The following is a 15,000-nucleotide window of genomic DNA, read 5'->3' as shown; positions in this document are numbered from 1 at the left end:
ACGCACATGTCGTTGTGTTTAGTCTATGTTTGCCCTTTACGCATATCTAATCAGTAAATGTTTTTTGTTCAGCACTGACCTGATATTCCGGGTGGCAGAAGCGTCAGCAAAAGAAGTCCGAGGGAAGCACAACGACTTCGTCAAACAGGGCAACTACCGTTTTCACACCGGGGCCTCCTGCTTCTCTCCCGTCATCAACATCATGAGGGACTCCAGATGGGGCAGGAACCAGGTGATTGTTAAGTACTTGAAAGTGTCCCTTTAAGGCCAATGGCAAGTCAATGCGATTGGAGATTACCCCCCCCCCTCCCCCCTCCCCGTCTCCCTCCTGTACCTTCTTCTTCTTCTTCTTCTGCGTTCGTGGGCTGAAACTCCCACGTACACTCGTGTTTTTTGCACGAGTGGATTTTTACGTGTATGACCGTTTTTACCCCGCCATTTAGGCAGCCATACGCCGCTTTCGAAGGAAACATGCTGGGTATTTTCGTGTTTCTATAACCCGCCGAACTCTGACATGGATTACAGGATCTTTTCCGTGCGTACTTGGTCTTGTGCTTGCGTGTACACACGAAGGGGGATACGGTACTAGCAGGTCTGCACATAAGTTGACCCCTCCTGTACCGATAACAGTCCCGTTCTCCAACTAGACTAGCGCGTTCTCATATACTCTAGACATGGTTTGCCCCCCCGCGGGTTAGGGGGAAGAATTTACCCGATGCTCCCCAGCATGTCGTAAGAGGCGACTAACGGATTCTGTTTCTCGTTTTACCCTTGTTAAGTGTTTCTTGTATAGAATATAGTGAATTTTTGTAAAGATTTTAGTCAAGCAGTATGTAAGAAATGTTAAGTCCTTTGTACTGGAAACTTGCATTCTCCCAGTAAGGTAGTACATTGTACTACGTTGCAAGCCCCTGGAGCAAATTTTTGATTAGTGCTTTTGTGAACAAGAAACAATTGACAAGTGGCTCTATCCCATCTCCCCCCTTTCCCCGTCGCGATATGACCTTCGTGGTTGAAAAGGACGTTAAACACCAAAATAAAGAAAGACATGGTTTGCACCATTGTTTCATCACAGAATCAAATTCGTACCTGCATGCTTTTTGGGAGTGGTCGTCAACAAGCACAGATAAGACCAGCAATAACATAATTTGATTGACACACAACTGCCCCTCAACATCAACAGTTAGAATCATGATAATGTGAAAGCAGCAGTCCGCAATGTCGACCTATATCTTCATAAACGGTTTTCGGTTCACTGGTGGACGGTTTTTAGGAAACATATGGTGAGGATCCTTTCCTGACCGGATCCTACGCTACGGCTTTCATCCAAGGTCTCCAAGGCAACCACCCTCGCTACGTCCGTGCCAGCGGTGGATGTAAACACTTTGATGTTCACGGCGGTCCTGAAAACCTGGATGCGCATCGGACAAGGTTCAACGCTATTGTGAGTTCGTTGGGTTGTTTTCCTCGTCATATAGAAGTTGAAATGAAGGTTTAAGAATCGAAAGCTCTTTCAGCTTTTCGTCAGAACTGTTGAATAGATTAGTGATCTACATAAGTCCACTGCAATTCTGCTGTCAGTCAAAGTTTCTGGTATGTGTGTGTGTGTGTGTGTGTGTGTGTGTGTGCTTGTGCGTGGGCGTGCTTGTGCGTGTGCGTGCGTGCGCGCGTGCGTGAGTGCGTGGTGCGTGCGAGGCGTCATTTCGTCCATTAGAACTCAAATGTGTTCTCTTCTTCAGGTATCAGAGGAGGACTGGAGAATGACCTTCCTGCCTGCCTTCAGAACTTGTGTGGAAGCTGGAACCTACAACCTCATGTGTAGCTACAACAGGTATAAATGCATAGGATTGTAACCCGCCAAGATACTGTAACGTAGCTAAAACGTTTTCCGTTCCTTCCTGCCCTGGATTAATTTGGTACATTCAGAAGTTTCAAGTGTGCTGTACGGGTTACCTTTAGGCCCCCCCAAAAAATAGTCTGTTTACGGTAACCTGACCGACCCTATTTTTTTCGCGCGACCCTAGACTTTTTTTTTGGCATTTGGGGAAAAAACGTAAAAATATGTTTTTTTGGAAATAAATAAATAAATAAATAATCCCGACCTACCGACCCTATTTTTTGGGGGATGGGCCGCTATTGCGCGGGTCCGCTATTGCGCGGGGCCGCTATTGCGCGAATCTAACCCTAACCCTAACCCTAACCCTAAAGATTCGGCCCGCGCAATAGCGGGCCGACCCTATTTTTTTGGCCTATGTTACCGTAAACAGACCTTTTTTTGGCCTTAACACTCAGCACACTAGCGTAGAAATTACCCGTTGTTGATTTATCACTCGTGTTTCTACTTCTTATCTATTCTGACAAGCTGGCGTTTTAAGTGATCCCTTTGACATAAAAAAAAGCAGTCAACCATGTTTTACCTAGCTCATAGCACTCACAAGACAAAATGCGCACGGATAAGATCGTGTTATTCATGTTAGAGTTCGGTGGGTTATAGAAACACGGAATTACCCAGTATGCTTTCGCTGAAAGCGGCATATGGCTGCCTAAATGGCGGGATAAGAACGGACATACGTGTAAAACCCCACTAATGCATAAGACACGAAGGTACGTGGGAGTTACATCCCATGAACGCAGAAGAAGAAGTATCATGCGCGCATGTTTAAAAACAATCGGTTCAAAACGTATGACGGATGGCTATAATTGTAACCTTTTATTTTATAATTGCTCCATTTGAAGAGGCAAACTTCTCAATAATGTTAAGACAAACTGTACATTCTTTGACAGAATCAACGGCGTACCAGCCTGTGCCAACAAGAAACTGTTGACGGACGTTGCACGAGGAGAGTGGGGCTTTAAGGGTTACGTTATCAGCGACCAAGGCGCCATCGAGCACATCATAGACCAGCACCACTACCTCAACAACAGCGTCGACACCGTGGCTGCCTGCGTCAATGCTGGCTGTAACCTGGAGCTGTCAAGTAACTTGGCAACCCCTGTATACTTTTCTTTGGGTAAGCCGAGCAATGTGTTCGTTGCCATTGCATTCGTTCGATTCGATGGTTAAAATAGTTACATTCAACAAACAGTTTCTGCGAATTACTTGAAAGGGTCCTTAATTATCTAGATCTGTTTTTGTGTGAGTGTGTGTTTTGTTTAACAGACGCAGTATCATTGTGTGTGGACAAATCAAGTTAAGTTGTCTACTATTCAGTTTTAACTGTTCTTTGAATCGAGCGGCGTGAAACTGAATATTTTGAAGCAAGTAAATCGCATAGGAAAGGCACTCTCCACGTGTGTATTGTTTGTACAGCACAAACAACAACAACAACAACAACAACAACAACAACAACAACAACAACAAAAACAAAAACAACAACAAAATTAACTCCGTCTGTTACGCCTCAATACGTCATAGTTCAAAATAAAGCAAGGTAAGCAACTCGTTTATCTATTTTTTCATACACTTAATAGTGGAAGCAGTGAAACAAGGCAAGGTGACAGAGCAGAAAGTACGGGAAAGCGTCAAGCCGCTGTTCTACACCAGGATGAGGCTGGGCGAGTTTGACCCACCAGAGATGGACCCCTACAGCAAATTGAGCAACGCGGACGTTTTGACCGCTGAGAACAAGGCATTGACCCTAGAAGCTGCCATGAAAACCTTCGTCCTGCTCAAGAACAACGGAATCCTTCCTCTTAAGCATACGTTGTTTGGAAACATCGGTGTAAGTGTGGCTTCGACATTATACGTTAAATGTATTCTTGATAAAAAAAATGACATTCTCCACAGATCGAGACGGTCATTTTTCTTAGATGTCACATTTTGGTCAAACTGTCACATAACATCTTAGGTCACACGGTTAAATCAATATGCGAGGCTGTGACTTGGCCATATGCAACCGAAAGTAGTGCGCAGCATAAAGGCGCTGGCGCACATATTCCGTTCGGTGTTGTCTCTGATATAGAACTGAAACATTCAAAAAGCAAATTACACAGACAAGCTTGGGCACACAAAGGTTCCGGTATATACTGACATAGACAGATAGACACACACTCACCTACACTCACACACACACACACACACACACACACACACACACATACACACACACACACACACACACACACACACACACACACGCGCGCACACACACACACACACACACACACACACACACACACACACACACACACACGGCGCCACCAATTGTTGACACATTCTTCGTGCTCATCAGAGAGGCTCGATGTGTAAATACATCACCGCATCTTTGAATGTTTTGGCCTTTACATAAGTTTTCATATCACTAGGTTGTCGGCCCCTTCGCCAACACGACTGAGATTGTTGGAGACTATCCCCCCAATTCACCGTCGCGTGTCAAGACAACAGCCCTGCAAGGACTTTCCAAGCTTGCACACAATGTCAAGGTCGCGGAGGGCTGTGACGCAGTCAATCATAAGTGCAGTAACTACGACTCCCAGTTAGTCATCAGGGCTGTGAAAGGAAATGACGTCAACTTTGTCCTCTTAGGCCTGGGTAATTTGTTTTTCTTTTGACATGTTTTTACTTCTTTTTCGTACATATACATGTCCAAATACGAACTAGAAAACAATATTGTCATGTTAACTCCAAATCAAAATCTTGTAAACTCAATATCAACACAAAATTCGTCATCCGAACAAACTCGACCAGAAACACAACAAAATGAATCAATTGACAATATCAGAGGTTTAATGGATACCTCTCCTGAGAAAATATATTAAATGTAAAATTAATGTTGCTTAAATATTCCAAATACCTTTTTCTCAAATATTTGTTAAACGCTACCAATGTAGGCCCTGTGTAAATTATACAGCAAGCAAGCAAGCAAAGAAACCAGCAAACACTTGTATCACATAATTATCCTCAAGCTGCGATTATACCTGCATTTTGAAAGTGATACACCTTGAACAAAATGATGCATCCAGTTGTACAAAAGAACAATATCTGTTTGTTGACATTTACAATAGTTGCTTAGCAACGTGCTTTTTGCATAAAACAAAGTTTCCTTTTCTTTTGTGTCATGAATCACGCGATTAAAAGCGGAGTTAGAAGAAAACAATTGACCAAAGTTGGTCAAATCACAGGAACTTGTATCAAAACGCCAGTCAAATAACAGTATTGAATAATAGTAGTTCTACTACAGGAATGATAAAGAAGTAGGTTACTTCAATCGACCAGAGCTTTAATACAAGCTCCTGTGGTCAAATGTACAGCTGTTATTTAGCGTAGTACTCTGTATGCAACAAATTCAGAGGGCCGGAATTTTATGTTTTGTGTCACAGGCATGCAAGCGGAATCAGAAGGTCGTGACATTCCCAACTCAGAGCTCGTGGGACACCAGAAAGACCTACTGCAAGATGTGCTCACGCACAGTAGGTTATTTCAACATCATATTGAATTTTGTATTACAGAAATGTTTAAAGGCACAGTGCAGCTCACAGCCTTCGTTTTGCGTTTTTGTTGCAGCTGAGTGCATTCACAGTTCAAAATTCCTCCTATGGTAGTAAAAAACAAAACTTGACTAAATATAAAAACCAAAACTACCCAACGACGACATCTGTGAAGCTCGACAGTTTCTTGTTCACGCGAGTGCATAAATTAACCTAGTTATTACGTGGTGTTTGATCGGAGTTCGATTCAACTGAGTGATTCCGGCCTCCATTTTGTTTTACACAAACTCATGATGATGTCTGATATACGTTAGTGACGTTTCTTTTTTTGCATGATGTGGTGACCTGATCTAAATTTAGATCCAAAAATAGGTCAAGACCAGCCGGGTCCCAGTACAAAATTAATTCGTAAAATAAATCGCAGTTCTTGACTCTTTGGGTGCAAGTCAATGAAACTTGGTAGTTCTTCTAACGGATAGCTGCCTGAGGTATGACTAAAAGCTCCAGGGGCTCCGTGCACCTGGATTTGACAAGTTCAGTACCTTTAATTTCTTTCACCTTTTTTTTTATCTTGGTTTGTACATGTGTGTCTTTGTTTGAAAGTGTTTTTCTTCTGTGTTTCTAGCTGTTCTCTTTCCTTATATGTTGTGTTGTTGTGACGGTGTGATGTATTGCGTCATGCTTGATCGTATTGTTGTGATGGTGTATTATTGTGTTGGGTTGGCTGCATCGCTTCATATTCATGGTGGGGTCATTGCCCTCTCTTTATTTCTACTTTTATATTTTATTCTAAACAATTTGTCCAGACCTAAAGCGAATTAGTTATAAGCGCTGCCAAAAGAAACGAGAAAAAAAAGAGCCTCGTACGCAGACTCCAAACACACTTTTTTTTGGTATACTCGTTCCAATTAAACACGTTGCCTTCATCAAAAATTACTATCGAGGCCTGATGCGAGAGCTCTTTTTTTCAGCACACAATACCCCCGTTGTTGTGCTGCTGTTCAACGCAAATCCCGTCAACATCTCTTTTGCTCACGACGATTCACGTGTGGCCGCCATCTTGGAATGTTTCTATCCTGCCCAGGCTGCTGGAGATGCCATACGTCACGTCCTGTTGAACGACGTCAAAGGCGCGGTGCCTGCTGGGAGACTGCCCTACACGTGGCCTTTGTTGGCATCTCAGGTGGGAATTTGTTTTAAGGTTGAGACAATGGTTTTTAAAGAATATTATTGATCTGGAGGAAAAATTGCTTTTGTACCAGTACTTCCAGAAAAGTTGAAAAACACGTCCAGTTGATTCTAACTTTAACACACTTGTATCCTTTTAATTAGTGTAATTATGATAGTATTAAGGCCTACAAGCAACGGTTTGATACAGTATTCAAAACGTATTTTGAATGCGTTTTGAACTCTAAGTATGAACTTGCAATTGATGTTCTTACTTCAACAACTCCATATGTTTCTTTTTTTCAACAATAGATATTCCACATCAAAATCCCGAATAATGAAAAACGTGAAGCTTTATTTCATCTCTTGTGTAATTTCAGCTACCGCCGATAACTAACTACTCGATGCAGGGCAGAACGTACCGCTACTTTGAAGGAGAACCGCTCTACCCGTTTGGGTACGGACTGTCCTACACCACGTTTGAGTACAACTACCTGATACACTTGACTTCTATCCACGCTGGTCAGACTATGACCGGTTCCATCACTGTGAGGAACAAGGGCAAACTGGAGGCTGATGAGGTGAGTCTTATATGTGACCCTCCACCACGAAATGAGTCGCATGTAACATTTGCATGATTTTCATATTTTTACATTTTCCTAAAGAGTGTTTTATGCTCTATCCAGTGATGAAAACCGTTTTAGAAAAGAGCGAAAACTTTGAGTTATAAGCCTGTGACTAAGGTGACCCTCACACTGTTACAAGACACTCCCCGGACTTATATTAAGCCTAGCGCAGAACCGCGCGAGGTGACATGCGACTCATTTCGTGGTGGAGGGTCACATTATGTGCTATGGCATATCTTCATTCAATATTCATGCCCACATATTTTTGCCTTTGGGATTATGAGGAAAATCGTGACCCTTTTATTGGTAAGATTCAAATAACCACCTCCTTTTATTCCCAATACTTGTATACTTCTTTCCGAGCGTTGTTCAATATAAATACTTCAGCGTTCAGTTAGAAGAAGCAAGAAGGCTGCTTATTTGAGGGTACTTTTTAAGTAAAGGATGCCCTTATCCGATCTACAACTCTGGAAAGATGTGTGGTGTTTTAAATTACCGTTTTCACAGGAATGAGCGTATCTCAAAACCTTACTTTTTTTTTCGACCTCAGTTGCATGCAAGGCTGCTTCAACCCATTTTTTTGTTGCCTCTTTTGTCTTTTTTTTTTATTTATTTTTTTTTTTTGAGGGGGGACTGTTAGGCCAAAAAAAATAATAGGTGTGGTTACGGTAACATAGCCAAAAAAAATAGGGTAGGTAGGTAGGCAATCACTTTTTTTTTTAAACTTTTTTTTCTAATGTGTACAAATTAAACCTACTTGACAGGGAAATAAGTGTGCGACTCGGGCGCTTTCGCTTTCATTGCGTTTTTTGTACTCGTTTTTTTTGTGACAAATGTAATAAAAAGTTATAGGATCGGCCCCTAAAAATAGGGTAGGTCGGGTTACCGTAACCACACCTATTTTTTTTTTTAGGCCCTAGCATATCCTTCTTCATTGGTCTTCTTTTTTTTTCAATGAAATTTTAATTTTGTTTTCTTTTACATTACAGGTTACATTTCCATTAAATTACTTTGTAATTCAACAACAATCTAACTAAGGACAATGGGGATAAACCTCAAAACCTTACTTTAAAATGACAAGCATTAGGTATGAAGCTTGAGGTCGAAGCAAGCAGTGCTTATATCCAGATGACAGAACAAACACAATTATAAATTAGTATAACAGATCATGAACAGCTAAGGTGTTTTACGAAAGATCTTGCAGATCCGTATCAGCAAGCAATTTGTTTGCATTTACTGAATGTATGTTGTGCTAATTTACGCTGAACAAATTCTTTCCGAAGGTTGAATTAAAAATAGAAAAAAAGAACACCCCGCGTTTAACAATGACATATATATATATATATATGGAACTGTTCCATGTTTACAGTTACTGACTGATTTGTATGCTGGCAGGTGGTGCAGATCTACATCCGGTGGAAAGACGCGTCTCTTCCGGCCCCCAAGCTGCAACTGGCCTGGTTCGATCGCGTCACAGTGGCGGCGGGTCAAGAAATACAGCTGTCCTTCACAATTGATGCCAAGGTCATGGCGCTCTGGATCAACGACGGGTGGTATGTCAAACCGGGTGAGTGAATTAAATATAAAGTCATCATAAAATAAAATAAAACTGCCTTACTGGGCGTGTCTGTGTAGCTTATATGTCTGCCTGTTTGCCTAATTTGAAATATCTATCTCTCTCTCTTTTCTCTGTCTCTGATCTGTAGACCAAACAAACATAGCAGCATGACGGATCATTCTGTTCTTTTTTTCAGGAGCGATGGACATTTTTGGCGGAGGACAGCAGCCGTTCCAGACACGTAAAGCGCCAAGCAATGTTGTTGCAAGTTCGTTCACAATTAGTGGGACAAAGTCTCTGGGAAAATACTGAGTGGAAACAGTGGCAGTCGACATAATACAAGTCAAGTGTGTTTGGCTTTAAACCAATAAAATCTGGCTAAATGACTTCTGTGAATGTGTGTGTGTGTGTGTGTTTGTTTGTGTACGTGCGTGCGTGAGTTTGTGTGCGTGGGCGTGTATGATTTGTTTCTTGATCCTTTTATACATACATGCAAACGGAAAAAGTTACACATTTGAATCTGACCCAAATAGCTAATAAGGTTGAAGGCTTGAGGATACTGATGCAAACCAACAGTCCCAAACAGACGGGTGCACCGACAAAGGATTGGGCGAAATGCAGTGTAGCGCCGGCAGCATAAAAGCGATTAACCTTCGCCGGTGGTCGTGGGTCCGTGTGGACCCAGAAGAGTGTTTAATTGCAAAGATCTCTTTAACTAGTTGGCATTTACAGAAAATGTACCGCGATTACTGTGACTAACAGCCATTCACAAAAAAACCAAGCTTGTTTCCATGGAAACTACACCAATATGCATGTTACTGAAATCGTTTCTGTTTGTGTTGTGTGCGTGAGTGAGTGTATGTGTGAGAGAGAGAGAGAGAGAGAGAGAGAGAGAGAGAGAGAGAGAGAGAGAGAGAGAGAGAGAGAGAGAGAGAGAGAGAGAGAGAGAGAGAGAGAGAGAGAGAGAGAGCGCACAGTGGGACAAATTACCTCTCCATTTATGTTCGTCAAAACAAAAAAGTGAGTGCATGCAGTGTGAGTTTAACACAAATAATTGTCTCTCCGCATTGTCAACATTTACCGAGTTAAGATGAATTAACACAGCTTATAATGAAAGCAGCATTTATCAATCAATCAATCAATGAGTCTTATATCGCGCATATTCCGTGGGTACAGTTCTAGGCGCTCTGCAGTGATGCCGTGTGAGATGAAATTTTATGCGGCCAGTAGATTGCAGCCATTTCGGCACATATTTACCTTTCACGGCCTATTATTCCAAGTCACACGGGTATAGGTAGACCATTATTAACTGTGCCTAAGCAATTTTGCCAGGAAAGACCCTTTTGTCAATCGTGGTATCTTTAACGTGCACACCCAATGTAGTGTACACGGGGGGAGGTTCGGACACCGAAAAGAGTCTGCACACAAAGTTGACTCTGTGAAATAAATTTCCGCCGAACCTGGGATCGAACTCACGCTGACAGCGGCCAACTGAATACAAATCCAGCGCGCTACCAACTGAGCTATATCCCCGCCCCGGATTTAGAGTCATGTGAAGTTGCCCACACGAAACGTTGGATTGCTTGAAGTGACAATGAACGTGAAATAGTCAAACATCACAGCCAGCAGCAACACAACAACTATTCAAACCAACAGAAGAAGTAAAACAGAATAGTACAACATTTTCACTATGTTTATTGCAAACAAACAGACGGTAAAGCATAAGAATACAGTTTGTATGGAAGAAATAAAACACTCTCAGACGAAAACCGCATTTGCAGTTTAATTCAGTCTTTATTCATCACGGTTATCAATTCCGCCCAACATCCAGCCACCACTCTCTTCTTTTAGGCCTCCCCCCCCCCACCTAATCCGCCGATTTGTTTTTTTAAAAGCATATTATATATAGTTCAATCATTAAAAGCTCACATTATGCCGGAATTTGCATAAAGTCTGAATTAATATGGTTGCAAAGCAGTTAAAACGATGAAATTTCAAATTGCGATGTTATTCTCATGCCAGAAAATAGTAAAATAAAAAAGTTAAAATTGCTACCCCCCAAAAAAGGGGAGAAAAAAAAGACAGATTGAGCAATTTCTAAGCTCAGATAGCCCCGTTTGGCTTCTTTGGACCCGGAACCCCCTAGGAATCTCGGTAGCTTCGCTCACTCGTCTAGTTCGCTTCATTCACTCGTCTAGGTCGCTTCGCTCCCTTTACTGAGCGCCCCCCCCCCCCCTAACAAACTGGCCCTGAAACATATAGTACGGAGTCATTGGTGCCCACTGCATGATATCCATAGTTTTTAATATCGCCCCAAATACTTTGTTCCGGTAATTTTAAAGGAACTAGAGACGACGTTGCTGGATGCATTGCGAGTCTGGAAGGGCTGCTGTCCGCCACAGAAGAGGTCCATCATTCCTGTAGAAACGACAAAAGGACTCATTTTCCAATATTCGTTCTGTTCTTCATATTGAGAGGGCGCTGGCTCACAATTCTACTGCGTTCCATGACTTGTTCATGTATTATAAAACAAATATACTGTTACATTAGAAAGATACGTCTTGTCAAAACGGAATAACAGATAGCACATGCAACGAATATGATGGAATGATAGCATCCTGACTAGCAAAATGTATGTATAATACACATTTAGATAATAAAATAACTTTTGAATTGAATTAAATTGAATTGAATACATTAAAAAACAAAACCACAGGTTAATTCGGGTCATACAATTGAATCACTTGGCACCTTTGGATATGAGATCTTATGTAGAATCTTTTATGTTGGAAGTCTGAGAGTAGTCACACACATACACACAGAAAACAACGCTCGTGTGCACGTGTACTGCAGTGACAAACCGGTTTTCTTAGGCATTTAACACAAAAACCATGGGTGCTTATCCAAAAACAAAGAGACTGCCAACTTTCCACAATAATACGTTACAATCACAAATATATCGACAAACAATTGGTGACAAAATACTCAGCTTGATCGAATTTACGCTCGCTCGCCAGGAAGCCGACCGAATGAATGCTTACTCTCTCCATTACACTCGTCATATGAATGTAGAGCGCTTACTTCCACTTGCTTATCAGATCTTTAAATAGCGCGCTGCCTCATTTGTTTAAAGTTCTCACACAAACCATGTTTTTTTCTCACTTCTTAAAACTAACCTGGCTTAACAAACCATCCGTTGTTGACCCAGAGCGCCATGATTCTTGGTTCAATGTTGAAGGAAACTATCAGCCGCTGGCCCGCTGCCACACAGACTCGGTCAAACCAGGCTAGTTGCAGTTTGGGGGCCGGTAGTGTAGCGTCTCTCCATCGGATGTATACTTGCACAACCTAACAACAGGATATAAACAACCATTTCATTTTTCATTTTCATTTTCATTACTTTATTGTCCCATCGCTGGGAAATTCGGGTCGCTTCCTCCCAGTGGAAAGCTAGCAGCAACGGAGTCGCGCTACCCAGGTGTCTGCGTGTTTAGGTGTATTCAGCCACCTGCACTTATGGCAGAATGACCAAGGTCTTTTACGTGCCATTGTGATGACACGGGGGTGGGACATGGCTTCCGTCTCTGGGTCTGCACATAAAGTTGACCCGTGTCCGTCCCGGCCCGAATTCGAACCTGCGACCTTTCGATCACAAGTCCAGTGCTCTACCAACTGAGCTACCGGGCCCCCGGCTCCAGGTGGGAACAGAGACAGACCGACAGACAGTGAGACAAAGAAGTACAGAGACAGACCCCCACATACACACACACACAACACAATTCAACTCCTGGCCATCTTTAATTCAATGTTATAATGTTGTTGTTGTCCTTTCTGTCAGACACACGTCGCAGTTTCTAGAGCCTTTCTTTTATGGAGACGATAAAGCGTGTTCTTTATATCTGACTGCTGATTAAACTTTTTCCTTAAAACCGTCATTACATGGCTGTCCACATTTAGCAGATAGCCGATAGTTTTTTTGTTTTATTCCATTCGTTGTATATGCTTTTCTTTATCTGTGCGATATAATCATAATATTTAATTTAACGTGAAAAGAGCTGGGCGTGATATATCTGCAAGCAAAGTATGCTGAGGCTAAAGCGTACACAACTGACACAAGTTTGCACACGCCGCTGTGTTTGAAGTAATGTCTGACTGGACAAAATATACATTTACACACACTTTATATATCACAAGAACAACGCTTTTTACATTTCCCAATTTTCTTTTCAACTCCTCACTAAATGTCCTGGCGGCCAAACACACATACGTACCTCTTCTGCGTCCAGTGTTCCGGTGTTCGTCAGCTGTATTGACGCTTTCAGCGATTGACCAGCACTAACGAGCACTGGGGCAGTAAGGTCGGAATACTCAAACGTGGTGTAGGACAGCCCATAGCCAAACGGGTAGAGCGGCTCCCCCTCAAAGTAGCGGTACGTTCTGCCCTGCATCGAGTAGTTCACCATGGGTGGGAGCTGAAAAACAAGTGAAAAGGACAGCAACCAATAAACCCATGTTTCCTTGCAATAAAATTCAAACAAAGACATTTAGGATTTACTGTCTTGGCGTTGAAATAGCTCAGTCGGTAGCGGCGCTTGCTTCAAAACCAGTTGTCACTATCGGCGTGGGTTTGATATATTTCCAAGATTCAAGTTTGTGCGGACTCTCCTCGGTGTCCGAACACCATCCTGTGTGCACGCATGTACACAACAAAGAACCCAAGTTCTAAGCGAAAGTTTCTGGGCATGGAAACCTGAATACACGCAAGCAGGGAAAAATAGGTAGCGCCGGACTGTATGGCGGCTTGCTTTCCCCAGAGATGGAAAGCAACACGAATTTCCATGAGGATAACCTCATATGACTATATAAAATCTCATCCTTATCCTTACATTTTCCCGTGTAGACAATTCGACTGACTTTCTCAGATCTGGCGAGATTTGTAGATGGGACTATAGAAGATATACCTCCACCTGGACACTGACTATTAGGGTTTAACGTCCTCTTAGACCAACTGGTCTATATTGGGACAGGTATTGGTAATACGCTGAAGATATGGCATTATTATGGTGTGATACTTTGATTCGAACAAGCCCGCTGTGGCTGTCTTCTTCGACACACCAGCATTGGGTTTGTCTCGTCAAAGTATCGAAATACGATCATGATAATCAGAGACGAGAGATGATGCATGCGTGTCTTCGTGTTTTTCAAGCCCTGAAAACTTTCGCTGTGAACGTGGGATCTTTTTCGTGCGCATGTGTGCACACGGGGGTGTTCGGACACCGAAGAGAGTCTGCACAAAGTTGACTCCGAGAAATAAATCTCTCGCCGAACGTGGGGATCGAACCCACGCTGATAGCGACCAACTGGCTACAAAACCAGCGCGCTATCAACTGAGCTACGTCCCCGCCCCTAAGAATCAACAGCATGGCTACTGTCTGCACGGGATGATGGTATTATGATACATTAGTCTGCAACTGTTACTGGTGTCAATCTAAAAAACGGATTCATCACACACACAAATTCTCCACCCGCAAACACGCCAAGCCGTTGATTGATGGTATTTCTCCAAGTGGCGGGATTTCCTTCTTCATTGCAGATACGAGATTGTGAGCTAAAACGTTTACATTGCAAGGACTGTGCCTTTGTCATTTCTGTTATTTAGCGCTGGCGTCTATGAGGAATCAACTGCTACTGCTTAAGACTCATAAAACCAAAGATGCAAGTCTATGTCTAAAGCCTGTCTTTAACTGGGCGAAGTTAACTGCGCGAATTATAGTCTAGAGGCTAGCCACAGGAAGCTTACACTCCTGAGTTTTCGGTAAAAAGTTTTCGCGAAGTCGACTTCGGGCTCTAATAAGGACTGCCTTAAATAAATGGGACAGCATGTGCAGCGTATATGCTTATATTGATTCAGCAACGACGACTACTACAGAACAACATAAAACAAGACATTGACCAAACCTGTGACAACAACAGAGGCCATGTGTAAGGCAGTCTCCCAGCAGGCACCGCGCCTTTGACGTCATTCAACAGGACGTGACGTAGCGCGTCTCCTGCAGCCTGCGCCGGGTAGAACAATTCCAAGATGGCTGCCACCCGCGGGTCTCGGTCAGCAAAGGTGATGTTGACAGGGCCAGCGTTGAACAGCAGCAGCACAATGGGAGTGGTTTTTGCTGGAGACAGATGTGTTGTTGTTATAACTTCGTTTAGAGAGACCCACATTGA

At 42.7% G+C, this 15,000-nt stretch overlaps 2 protein-coding genes across 2 annotated transcripts in view; one reads left to right on the top strand and one right to left on the bottom strand.

The window, feature by feature from the left end:
• LOC138962988 (uncharacterized) overlaps positions 1-9,127 on the top strand; it is a 12,896-nt gene extending 3,769 nt beyond the window's left edge. The window contains exons 3-13 of the mRNA XM_070334961.1: positions 73-232; positions 1,274-1,444; positions 1,740-1,831; positions 2,785-3,011; positions 3,472-3,722; positions 4,306-4,531; positions 5,320-5,409; positions 6,399-6,610; positions 6,975-7,175; positions 8,616-8,787; positions 8,975-9,127. Coding sequence (XP_070191062.1) covers positions 73-232; positions 1,274-1,444; positions 1,740-1,831; positions 2,785-3,011; positions 3,472-3,722; positions 4,306-4,531; positions 5,320-5,409; positions 6,399-6,610; positions 6,975-7,175; positions 8,616-8,787; positions 8,975-9,090 — 1,918 coding nt within the window. The 3' untranslated portion in view covers positions 9,091-9,127. The remainder of the gene's footprint in view (positions 1-72; positions 233-1,273; positions 1,445-1,739; positions 1,832-2,784; positions 3,012-3,471; positions 3,723-4,305; positions 4,532-5,319; positions 5,410-6,398; positions 6,611-6,974; positions 7,176-8,615; positions 8,788-8,974) is intronic.
• Positions 9,128-10,636: 1,509 nt separating this feature from the next.
• Positions 10,637-15,000, bottom strand: part of LOC138961286 (uncharacterized) — a 14,844-nt gene continuing 10,480 nt past the window's right edge. Inside the window, exons 10-13 of the mRNA XM_070332889.1 lie at positions 14,737-14,948; positions 13,050-13,250; positions 11,955-12,126; positions 10,637-11,196 (exon numbers count right to left, since the gene is read on the bottom strand). Coding sequence (XP_070188990.1) covers positions 11,081-11,196; positions 11,955-12,126; positions 13,050-13,250; positions 14,737-14,948 — 701 coding nt within the window. The 3' untranslated portion in view covers positions 10,637-11,080. The remainder of the gene's footprint in view (positions 11,197-11,954; positions 12,127-13,049; positions 13,251-14,736; positions 14,949-15,000) is intronic.

Source organism: Littorina saxatilis, linkage group LG3, assembly GCF_037325665.1.
Source record: "Littorina saxatilis isolate snail1 linkage group LG3, US_GU_Lsax_2.0, whole genome shotgun sequence".
Taxonomy (NCBI): Eukaryota; Metazoa; Mollusca; class Gastropoda; order Littorinimorpha; family Littorinidae; genus Littorina; species Littorina saxatilis.
Note: the sequence above shows the minus strand (reverse complement) of the source record. Positions and strands in the feature narration are given on the sequence as shown.